This window comes from Colletotrichum fructicola (genome assembly GCF_000319635.2).
Source record: "Colletotrichum fructicola Nara gc5 chromosome Unknown KSG_Nara_v1_contig06, whole genome shotgun sequence".
In the NCBI taxonomy this organism is placed as follows: Eukaryota; Fungi; Ascomycota; class Sordariomycetes; order Glomerellales; family Glomerellaceae; genus Colletotrichum; species Colletotrichum fructicola.
In genome coordinates this window covers 111,452-123,504 of record NW_027094056.1, presented here as the reverse complement: position 1 = coordinate 123,504, position 12,053 = coordinate 111,452, and the positions used below count along the sequence as shown (strand labels likewise).

The 12,053-nt window shown below is 54.3% G+C and overlaps 4 protein-coding genes across 4 annotated transcripts; 2 read left to right on the top strand and 2 right to left on the bottom strand.

Moving 5' to 3' along the window:
- Positions 1–872: 872 nt before the first annotated feature.
- Positions 873–2,330, top strand: CGGC5_v010303 (uncharacterized protein; the record flags this gene model as incomplete). The annotated part of the gene is made up of 1 exon (XM_032028461.2): positions 873–2,330. One exon carries the CDS (start codon positions 873–875, stop codon positions 2,328–2,330), a length of 1,458 nt encoding a protein of 485 aa, XP_031875265.2.
- A 3,034-nt stretch (positions 2,331–5,364) lies between these two features.
- Positions 5,365–6,413, bottom strand: CGGC5_v010302 (uncharacterized protein; the record flags this gene model as incomplete). Its single annotated transcript, XM_066152315.1, has 2 exons — positions 5,365–6,262; positions 6,361–6,413. 2 exons carry the CDS (start codon positions 6,411–6,413, stop codon positions 5,365–5,367), a joined length of 951 nt encoding a protein of 316 aa, XP_066008212.1.
- A 2,932-nt stretch (positions 6,414–9,345) lies between these two features.
- Positions 9,346–9,693, bottom strand: CGGC5_v010301 (uncharacterized protein; the record flags this gene model as incomplete). Its single annotated transcript, XM_032027763.1, has 1 exon — positions 9,346–9,693. The coding sequence occupies one exon, from the start codon at positions 9,691–9,693 to the stop codon at positions 9,346–9,348; it is 348 nt and encodes a 115-aa protein (XP_031875905.1).
- Positions 9,694–9,862: 169 nt separating this feature from the next.
- On the top strand, positions 9,863–10,958 carry CGGC5_v010300 (uncharacterized protein; the record flags this gene model as incomplete). The annotated part of the gene is made up of 2 exons (XM_066152314.1): positions 9,863–10,663; positions 10,764–10,958. The coding sequence occupies 2 exons, from the start codon at positions 9,863–9,865 to the stop codon at positions 10,956–10,958; spliced, it is 996 nt and encodes a 331-aa protein (XP_066008211.1).
- Between the last annotated feature and the right edge of the window lie 1,095 nt (positions 10,959–12,053).

Below are 12,053 nucleotides of genomic sequence, written 5' to 3'. Positions count from 1 at the left end.
CGCCCTCCTAGCCCACTGCTGAATAAGGTAGTATAGTCAACTACTGAAATCAAGTTGTAATTCTTGTTTCCTTCGGTCTTCCTCTTCCCTTTTTTCTTTTTTTTTCCTTTCTTCCTTTTCTTTTTCTTTTCTTTTTTTTTTTTCTTTCATCTCCCCTCTTCCTTCCTCCCTCAGCGATCCTTTCCCATAGGCGCGGGAGCCATGTGAGAATGCCCTCTATCAGTCAACAGCAACGTGAAAATTTAACTTGAACCTGACTAATCGGGAAGTCACCTAGCAGCATCTCGTCAAGCAGGAGCGAAAGTGGAGGGAAAGGCACTATATAACTAACTACAACTGCCTGCCCTTACCTGCGTACTTGCCTGAAACACCTACTTAAACACCAGGCTAAATCCACACACACACACACACACACACACACACACTCACACTCACACTCACACACTCCCACATCTGATGCCTTTGTATTAGCGTGGAGCTAGCTAATGAGCTGGAGCAAATCAGAAACCTACTATTGTGCATCTCCTACTACTGCCTTATAAGACCTATTAACATCTTGCGAACAGTATTGAGTACCTACCTGCAAGGTACCTCAGGCAAGTACCTACTGACCTAAAACATCACCCTCTTAATTCTCATGCTAAATCTGTCGACTGCTTAGTTTACCCTCCCTGAAGCGTACCTGCCTCAAACACGAGATATTCAATACTTACCCGTTAACAACGCAAGAGATCAGGAAACTACCTAGTACTAAGAAATACCTCCTCACCTCCTCATCGCCCAACCCTACAGGAGCGAGCGTTCCGACCAGGAGGAACAGCAGGAACGAGCGCGACACGCTTCACATCAGCAATCTACCCCTCCTAACCAGCATGGACAGGCTCCCCGCGGAGATCGTCGACCTCATCTTCCGGAACATCGCCAGCCCTGGAACCGGCCTGCGTCACATCGACCCGTTCCTCCGATGTGGTCGACGATGGTTCGAACACGCCGTCCCCTTCGTCTGGAAGAGAGTGTGCCTCATGGCCATTACACAAGAGTGTATAGACAATAAGAGGAGGGCCCTGTACGCGTCACAAATCGAGACACTCACCGGCTGGGACGGACGGAAGTGCGGCTGCGGCCTTTGCCAGGCGAACGACCCACCAAACTCACAACCTCGCCAATACCTCCTTCCCCATGTGGACCTCGCCTCGATCTACCGACTCCCATTCCCCAAGCTGAGGCAGATACAGCACATGAGGTTCGATGACCCAACTTTACCCGAAATGATCGAAAGACTCCACACAGCAGATGGCAACACCATCACGAGACTGGAAGTCAGCCAGTGGCATGTCGAGTCCGCCCTCCCGGACTTCGTATCATTGCTGACGAATCTCTCCCACCTCCGCGTCGACCATCTGGCATACCATTACGACGAAGTCTCAGTTGTGCAGCCCGCGTGGGACAAGCTGACGTCCGCCAGCATGTTCCGAAACCTGACGTACGGCTGTGACGAGTCTGCGATGATCATACACGCCCTGTCCGACTGCCCAGAGCTGAGCAGGCTGCGCATTACTATGGAGCCGGCCATCTCGAGTCTTCTGAGTCCCCTACCCCCAAGCCACGCGGATTGGTACAAGCGCCGAGGCCAACCCTTCAGATCTCTCACCAAGCTCGACATCAGACCAACTACAGAGTGCACCTCCCTGTATCAAGAGCTCGCAACAATGTCAGCCCTGACCTCGCTCACCGTACGGTTCAGGCCAGCCAGCATCTCGCCCGCAATCCTCACGTACCTGTCGAGAATGACGCAGCTGCAGGAGCTGCGCCTGATTGGAACGTCTCGCGGTGGACGGATGGGGCTCTGGAGCCGTGGGACATTCCCCCCTAACAACGCTTCGGATGCGATCAGAGGGATGAGCCAACTCAAGACGTTCCAACTCAGCCTCCCCGGCGTCTACTCCCTCACGCCCGGCCAGGGAAGCCGCCAGCACATGTTGGAGTCGATTGCACGCAACAACCAAGAGATAGAGGAGCTGGTTCTCGACGCGCGCCTGCGGCTGCCAGCAGCATCTTCTTCCTGGCGGCCCCCACCACCAAACTCGGCACGCCACGACACCGGGAAACCAATGAAGATAACCCTCCACTCCATCAGCATTCCAAGGGAAGGAGAGCCTGGGCCAGTCGATGAGGGCGTAGCGGAGGTCGTCAAGCAGCTCCACACAATATTCCCAAGGCTGCGGCCCCTGTTCACCTCCGCGGACGAAATGGAACACTGTGCGAACCGTAACGGTCCGTTGCGAGTGTCGGGTGGGTTAATCAAGCCATCTTCGTCGCTTGCGGTCTAGGCGGTCTCCCGAATTGCGCATATGGACCTGCTGTTCTCAAAAGACCGACCGATCTCAGCCGAATCGAAACCGTCCCGCAATGAAACGCAGGCATCCACGTTGCATGAAATCCCTCGTCGGATCGTCCGCCCGGCCGCACGCCCGCCCGCCCGCCCTGTGACGAGCGAGAGAACATACCCGCAATCGAGAAGGGAGTATTCGTGTCCGAAGAGGAGAAGGAGCGACCGCAGTCCGCGACGTAGGCACTAGGTAGGGAGGGCTTGGGGCACATCTAGGGAAGTGGAGGATCAGGGCATCGCCTGCATATAGGGCAAGGGTATAAAAGCGGCCCAACCGAACTTCATAACACCTGATGAGCCTTGGACCTGTACACCTCAATCCACAGCAATATACGCGAGATTTCACTCACCCATCGTGACAAGTAGTAGGTAAACGTCTGTGCTATCACGTCGAACCAAAAGGCCTGTTTAAATTCGAAGGCCTTGACAGCTAAGCCAGCCAGCCTACGAATACAAGCGACCGATATAGGTACACCAGCCAGCAAAGGAGCTCTGAGGAAATCGGCTGCTATACCTCATCTGACGCGCGGTATAGAGACAGCACCAAACAGTCAGAAGAAGGCCCCACCCCCCGGGAGCGGAAGAGAGGAGAGGAGAGGAGAGGAGGGGTGCTATCAAAGCCAAAGCCGGCTATTAGAAGTGCTCGTTCGACTTGGCCCATGACCGCACCCCTTACCATCTCAACGACTGCGTACCAACTTTGCAACAGCTAACACCGCTAGCCCAGGCCAGACAAGAAAATGGCTTGAGATCAGAATGGAGAGTTAAGGTAGCCTTATAAGACCAGATGAGGCGCGATCACCCGGGGGCGTAGGCTCGAACCAGCAACCCTAAGCATAGCGCACACACACACACACCCTTCTTCCAAGGGATGTCGTCTAAAGCCTCTCAGCAGCACCCGCCACGCCTTCTTTATAGAGGTTGGTTCTTTGATATGACACTGCCAGCTGTCTATTCTCAGAGCCGAAGGGGGCGGGAGGCTCGGCAAATCGCTATTCGGAGAAAGTCATGCGGTTTTTCGCCGCATCTAACCAGACGCCACATTAAACAGCCTGGAAGAAGCATCCTTGCCGGACCGCGACATCGCAAGTCTCTCATTATAGACACCTAGAGGCGTCTTGACCAAGGCATTGATCTAAGGTATCTAGCGTTTAACCTAACACCGCTGGGATCTGAACAATACCTTAGTAATGGACCTCAACTTTCAGCATAAGCGAGGCTTTCTACAGCATGAGGTTGGACTAGGACGTGCGTATTACTTTATGCCCTATAGGAGGATGGAACCCTTTATTTTCCTTATCCCTTTTTTTTTTTTTTCTCTTTCTTTTTCTTAACTTTTTGGGTTTTCTTTTCTTTTTCTTCTTCTTTTTTCTTTCTTTTTTTCTGTTGGTTTGTTTCCCCCCCCCCCCCCCCCCGATATCTTCCTCCTACTGTAATCATCCTTCTTTGGAGTTCTTTCTTGTAGCTGCTGATATAGTCCTTACGACACCGTCCGGTTAGGCAGATACATGATACTCGATTTGCAGTTTTCCTGCGTTCTTCACAGACCGAGCCTGATTCTAAATGCTTGCTTAACGGATTAAACCCCCCAACCCCTATCATCATTGTGAAGGAGCCTGGGCGAAGCAGCTCATAACTCTAAAGACCACTAGTAGTGATTTCTAAAAACCAGATACTCTAAACCTGGCTCTGTAGATATGGTCCGGCCTCCCTGGTTAGGACGTCAGTTGTATATAACCATGAGATGTGCCTAGCCTAGACGTCCATGTCGCATTTCAAGGTAGCGTCGAGCCCCGCAGCCGCCCCTTGCCCATAGCTTAACAGCCACGGAGTAAGTTATATGGTCCTCTCGTCCCTTGAAGAGCCTTAGAGCCTTAGATCCTCACTTGTGGAAATGCAACTAACGACGTAGAGATAGCTAACCTGAGCCGGGCGCGGGTTAGGCAGTTAGGGTCATCATGGTTAGGTCGTTCGGGTTATGGTATATGTCCCTATCGTCTTAAGGATTGTGGCTACCAACTAAGCCGTGTAGGGTCAAGTATACAACCCTATGATCACTACTTACACATGTTGCTGATTTCTCTCAGCTTAGGTCTAGGTAATCCTCGGCCCAGACGAGGAATCCCGCATTGGGTGGATGCTTATATAAGCATGCATTGCATGTAATCATCGCTCGAGTCCCATCTCGCTCATGCCCATCCTCACAGCACGCTGCAGTACCTAGATATGCACTCTTTTTTTTTCACACTTTGGTTTGTGTGAGGTACCTGTTAACATAAGGTACAACTAGTTGGTGTAGGAAATCACAAGGCCTGTATCTAAGGTAGCTGCTGTCTGTAGGCACGCATTCTGTGTACACGTTCTAATGAGGGCGGGCAACAGAGGCGAGTGAGACCAGCCTGCCGGCTGTTGGCCTGGGCAGTCTAGACGAGCTCGCCCGATCATCAATAGAACACTAGGCTTCACACTAAGCAGACCAGTCTATATAACGGGGAAGCCGAACAATAATTCAGGATCTCCCGCCGGTAGGATTCAAGGAGTCTGTCGAACAAGCACGCAGGTCTTTTATAACGCAACCTAAAAGTAGTTATCACGCCTTTTCTGTACTCAGCCGGCTGGATACTGTAGTGGACGAACACCCTCCATGCCAGGCGCAGCTGACACAACGCGGGAGAGTTACCAGGTGCTGCAGGGCTCAGTGGTATAATGTATCCAGCCTCACAGAGAGCTAGCTCCCTCCGCCACCTGGTGGGTATACAAGAGCACCTGCAGCAGCACATGTGTGTTTTCCAGCTCGTAGGCGACGAATTAATCCATAAAGGGTGATATCTATAAAGCAAAGTAGTTAACCCCGGCGCCCCTCCTTGTTCGCCGCGGCTGCTGCGACCCTATCTCCAAGCCGCCCATATGCCAAATGTGTAAGCCATAGATAAAAAAGTATACAAGCCGGGAGCACGACAGCTCGCCTTCTGGAATCAAAAGCAGCCGCCCCACACAACCAACGCCATTCCCGCCGCCCCCTCCCGGAACCTCGCACTCCTCTCCTCGGCGGCCTCGGGCGGCTCCTTGTACCATGGTGCTAGGTCCTGCACCTTTATTAACCCCTCTAAGCTTCGGAACAGGCCGAGAACCCTCCGCCTCCTCCTGCGGTCCCTCAGAAACGCTTCTGTCACTGATCTATCGCTTTCAACGAGGAAAACCCCCGCAGCCCTTTCAACCATGTTCGTGCAGATGTCTTCGCCGTCGGGGCGGTGGCGCTTAGCCCCGACCCGCAAGACGAAGTCTCGCGACAGCTTCGCTTCGTAGTGCGTGTGTAGGGCCATCGTCTGTCGCGTGACAATGTGCCACGAGTGCGCGATGGCCTCTTGCATAAGCCTATCGTCCGCATGCCCTCTCGAGAACACGTCAAAAGACGAGGTGTAGTCGTTAAAGTAGGCCTGGTGCTCAGCGTCGCCCCAAATCCTGTTCGTGGCTTTGGCGTCCAGCCAAGCCGTCTGCCTTGCCTGGAGGAGCCCAATAAAGACCTCCTTGAGCAGGATGAGCATCGCCCGATTAAGCAGCCTGTCAGACAGAATGATTGCCTCCGCTACCGAGGACAGTGTCATGCGCGAGGCGATAGACATCAGGCCCTGCCCGCTTGGCTTCCCGTTAGCCCATGCGGCAAAATACCAGTGGTGGACGAAGGACAAGTAGGCATATACGCACTCAGGCCGGACGTCGTCGTCGTCGCTAAAGTCTACAGACCTGTCGAAGCCCTCCCTGTAGAATCCCATTATGCAGCCTTGAAAGTACGACGAACACTCGACGATGATGTCGCGGTGGACGAGGAACGTTGTAGAGTGGCACCGTATTATGATTAGCTGCGTTGTGTCCCTGTAGGAAATGTTAGCGAAACCGCCCAGCCTGCTGCTACACCTTAGCCTACTCCCATGCTGATGAGGAGGCGGCGTTCCCGATACGTAGTCTCTAACCTGCTCTTCTGGGCTGCCGCGCCCTTTGCGAAGTCGTATAGTAGCCGCACCATATCGCCTTAGGGGAACAGCACAACAGAATAGGTGTGTGTGCGTGTACGTGGTGTGCGTGGTGTGCGTGGTGTGCGTGGTGTGTGTGTGTGTGTGTGTGTGAAGAGAGAGAGAGGGAGAGAGAGATGGCCTAGGTGACGGCCGGCGGTATGGAAGGTACCTAAGGTATGTTGAGGTTGTATAGTGTAAGGTGCCTTAGCGGTCGCTTGATGTGGTGGTGTTTAGTGTTACTGAGGTGGACAGTGCAGTTGGGTGGGAATAAGCGGCTCTGACCATCTGTGGGCTGGTGGAAGGTGGGCTTTGGTGCACTAGAAGGAACCTAAGGGTCATGGGATTGCAGAAGATGAATGTGAAGTTGGGAGGGCGGGAAGGGTAATTGCGAGGAGGCGTCACCTTCCCGACGGGAGAGTTGCATCCACTGGCTCTAACCAACGCCGAGATAAAACCACAACTGCAAAGACGACGCCGGCGGGAAGGCCCATGGGATGACTTCCGTAATGAGAAGGAACGGCGGGGGACCTCCTGGAATCGGCAGCGCAGGCACTGCCCGGGCCGGCTAGTGTGCTTAGGTAGGTTTATGCAGATGGCAAGTGGTGAACACCGCGGCTCGGTCGGGTGCGGGCCGGAAGGCGCAGGCAGCCCAGGTAGGTAGGTACGCGTGTAACCGGGTACCTCGGGGAAGGAACTCCTGGGTACGTAGCTTGTTAGCGTGTAAAGATGAACGAACACCTAGGAACACTCAAACCGCCGCTTAGAGGAGGGTGTACTTACCACGGAGCAACGCTGTCCATAGACAAAATAACGACACAACGTTGCAGTTGTCCTGGGGAGCGGGGCCGCTGCTGACAACACTAACAGTGTAGTTATGTGTGGACCCTACCTTACCTTAGGTGATACTCTCCGTCTGTCTAGGGAAAGGTACGTTGAGGTAGTTAGGAGTGCAGAGGATAAGTGGCGGGGCAGAAACTAAATCGACGTTAGCTAGAGACTCGCGGGTAATCTTAGGCGGGCGCTAGAAGCAGCAAAATCAAGCCGGTTGCTCTTAAGGCGTGTATAATAGGCAAGACCAGAGCTTGGCCCAAGGGGGGATATAGTAAGAAATTAGGATCCCAGAGTACTTCTGCAACGGCGCGGTGGGTGACCCCTTCCCTCCCTCCTACCTTATCTTTGTTTAATACAACGTCCGTTTTTGAAGTGGAATTAGAGCGTGAGGTAGTGAGACTCCTGACAGAAAGCAGGTACGGAGCACGAATCACCTCACAGCACCTTATACTCGAGCCGTATAATATGTAATATTTGCGAACCGTTCACGCAAAAGGTTGTCTGCTTGTCTATTTCAAATCGCTCTTTCTCCCTCGCTCACCACCACTGCAGCTCCAAGCCTCCTTCCTTCACAAATCCCATCCCACAAACCCCTACCTACCATACCCATCGAAAGCATCAAGTACCTCTCACACCTTAGACTTGAGTACCTACCTATCTATCCATGGCATACTCTCCAGCGTCGTACACCCCAAACTTATGCTACCTGACTTCCTTATAGCAACCCCTCTTCACTAAAAAAGCAGTACTAACACTAGCTACCTCATACAGTTATTACCATCATACGCATCTTATAATCCACGCGCATGTTTGACCCATGCATCTCGGGGCGCTACTGCTAACGCTACCGGGAAACCCCCCCCCCCCCCCCCCCCCGCCCCCCTGCCTGGCTAGAGCCCCGATTTGTCGCCATGGCTTCCTTCCATGCTAACGCGGACCGGCCCTTCCCCTTAGGGAGACTACCCCGCGAGCTGATCGACTGCATCTTCAGCTACTACATGTCGATAGAAGAACCGTTTGAGTACCTGATCCCCTTCTCAACGGCCAGCTCGTTGTGGTTCGACCTGGTCCATCCCTCTATGTGGGCGAATGTCTGCCTGAACGCCATTACCTCTGAGGACATCAAGCCCGCGAAGCGACAGCAAGCCCACACGAAACAAGATTGATTGGGGAGATTGTCGACCCCGAGGACCACCGATGCCGTCGATGCACGGCATGGACGCCACATAAGGTACCCGTCCATTACGTCCACTACCGAGCCGCCGAGGGGGCCCGGGCACCTGGGCGCTGGCATGGGTAGAATGGAAGGCTCCGGCGTTTGGTCCCGCAGATTGGGGCTCAGGGCTTTTACTACCACGAACGCGAAAAGATAGGGCTGTGAGGGTGGAGTTCTCGCCCGACGCACCCATGGGGTGGGTGTCTTGTTGAACGCCGAGGTCGAGGCCGACGCGGAGGCTGAGGCAGAGGCTGAGGCGGAAGCCGGACGGACGACGATCACATCGTTCCAAGTTCGCATGTCGTACTCATAATCTCTTACTTATAATTACTAAGCCGGTTGCAGTCGACAGGCGTACTCGGACGCTTCCAAGGCCCTGAAGATGTAGAGAACAACTTGGGGCTGCTGAAAACACCTCATCCCGACCCCTGGGGTCAGCCATTCCGCTGTCCAGAAGAATTCAGCTGTATGGGTTTTTTTCTTCGTAGCCGGGATGAAGTCTAGGAGGAGCGCTGTGCGAGTACCATTCGGCAGGGAGGTTGGAAGCGTTCCGGAGTACCGCAGATATAATAATACTTCGCACCGAGCGGACTCGCCATCACTAAACAAGGATGACCTGCAGTTGGAAATCCAGCCCGATAGGCGGGAGCGAAAATTCCACCATTGTGGCTGATTCGCATTTCATTAGCCACCTAAAAACGCCTGATAACAAAACAACAACGCCTGATAATCATGTCTGATGATGACTGCAAACCCACCGCGTGCTCTAGAGTTATGAACCCCTAGGTCCCCTACCTTCCCCCTTCACACCCCCTTCTAAGCGCCGGGTAGGCACTCGCTCAGCATTCCATTGCCATCACATGTGTCTTCTGCCGAAAGGGAGACCCACCACCTGCTCAGCCGTCCATGCTGATCAACTCGTCATCATCCACATCCCAGACGCCGCGGTGGCGGAGGACGTTGCGTGTGAAGTAGGACGGGCCACCCCCACGGAGAGTAGCAGCCATCGGCGCGTTAGCGGCGTACCCTGCGAAGATAGAGATGTATTCCTCGAGAGTCTTCTCGGCGCTGGTGCTGGGGTTGAGGATTCTTTCCAAGCCGAAGGCGAAGCTCAAGCCTGCGTCGCGCATAACAAAGTGATTGATCCTGACTACCGGGGTCGAGAACAGATCGATGGACATGACCTCTCCATCTGACCGCCGGACCTCGGCCTTTCCAAGTTGTAGTTGTCTAACGCCCCTCATGATCTCGTTGTAGTAATGGTCCCCACTCTCTCCGTTCGCGCTAAAGGTAGCAACACACTTCCCTCCTACATACCACCCCACCAGCACCCACTGTTAGTGCTGCGCTGGGCCCGCCACCCTAACACTAACACCACCAAACCCAGCCCCACGACCAGAACCCTCGCCCGCGATGGCCTCACAGCCAGCCGCGGGCCCCTCGCAGGGCCCCAACGGCCTCATATCCTCTATACATAACCTGCCGAAGACCCCTCCCCCCCCTACCTCCCTACCCCCACGTCCGAGGGGCCTCACGCCCCCCCCTATCTGGCCCCTGGGAAGAGGGCCACAACCGGCCACTGCCGCCCTTCAGCAAGCCCGGGAAGGCCGGGCCCTCCGAGATGAGGCCCTGAACCTCCTCGCAAAAGGCCTAGATGCCCTCATTGGGACGGCTCCAGCACGCCTGAAGGCTACAGCCCAGGACCTTATCGACTCCTTTACCAGATTTGCAACCGCAGAAATCTCTGGACCCACCCCTACCCCCGGGCCCGGAAAAACGTACGCCCAGGCCGTCGGAGGCTCCACTGCAGGTGGACCCCTCTCCGGCCCCGGCCCCGGCCCCCGGCCGAGCCGAACAACAGGCCGGCAGCCCACCAACTACGCAAACAAGCCAAAACAGACCCAGGATCTCCGCCTACTGGTTCGGCTCCCTGCAGAACATATCCCTACGTCTAGATCTCTGGCCCCTCATTCAGTAAAAATGGTAGTCACAAAAGAGCTTAACCTACAACCACAAGACCTAGTTGAGGTTCGCCATACTGCTACTGGCTTCTCACTGAGACCCCAGAACAAGGAGATTCAAGCCCTACTCCTGCAGAGGGCCCCTGAGATTAAGAACTGTCTCACAGCTGAGAAGGTAGAAGTGCCTACTAGATGGTACCAGTATTCCATCCCTTTTTGCCCCCTGTACTTCACAAGCCTGGATGGAAGTAAGGTGGGTATTGAATCTGAAATAGAGGAGGAGGTCCTTCTAAGGACAAAGCAAAGACTCCTCTCCTGGCGCCCAACCCGAGATAGCCCTAACCTGGCTACAGCTACGCAAAGCCTCATCATCGCCCTCCCTCAAGAGGTCAAGGAAGGCTTCCGCCTATTCGGCCAGTCAGGCCCAGCCCGTCTGCTTCCCCCAAGGAAGCGTACCCCCAAACGACACTCCCCTGGCTGCCAAGGCTTTCACTCAGACCGCTTTTGTACCAGGCAAGCTCTCTGCGAGAACTGCAGCAAGCCGTTAGGTACTCATGAGGCTGGGCCATGCCTAGCCAGGCCCAAGTGTGCTAACTGCTATGGGCCCTTCCCAGCAAGCCACACTAACTGCCCAGCCAGACCGCTACTAGTTAACGGAAAACTTGTCATACCCACCTATAAGGAACTGCGAGGGATCCGGAAGGTTGGAGGCAAGGCCTCAGATGACCTCCTAGCTAGCCAGACCTGCTCCCTGGGCAGCACACAGCAAGCAGAGGCCAGGCCAGGCGCTACATCTAAGCGCCCTCGACCCCTCACACCTACACAAGACTCAATTGTTGTTGCAGATACTGCTAGCATAACTGGAAGCAGCAGCAGTATGGATGAGGATGAGGCTGAAGACTCTGAAGCCCTCCCCCTTACTAACCGCCCTATCCGCCCGCTTCCAAGCAGCAGCAGAAGCCAGAGGGTAACACAGAAACCTGACTACAACGTTATTAATGCCTACACCCACCTCGACCTCGACTCAGAGCAGTAGGCTCAGGCCGGCTTCCCCACGGGTACTACGGGTCGCCCAGTGTAACGTGGGGAAGATAAGCCCAGCTCATACAGCTCTCCTGGAGCTCTGCTGGGCAGACCAGATCGATATAGTACTGATCCAGGAACCCTGGACAGGCTTTAGAGATAAGATGCAAATTAATACACACCCAGGCTATAACTCTTATGTGCCAGTTGACTTCTGGAACAGCAGAGACACAAGGCCTAGGGTCATGACCTACACACGCAAAAGTCTAAGGTTACGCATACAGCAACAAAGACCTACCCAATCAAGGGATATCTTATGGATTAAAGCTGGCGACGTTACTATTATAAACGTCTATAGGCCACCAGGTGAACCCACAAACCACACAACAAATACCCTCCTAAGATATCAACCACCAGAGAGAGCTCTTATTGCTGGGGATCTTAATGCCCGCCACTCTTCTTGGGAACCCAGCTCCCAAAGCCGGAACCGAGGGGACGATATTGCAGAGTGGGCTGAAGGCTATAATCTTGAGTTCATTGGGGAAGCTGGGGCTCCAACCCATACCCATGGGCATGTACTAGACCTCACCTTCTCAAATATTCCCTTTGCAGAGGCCCAT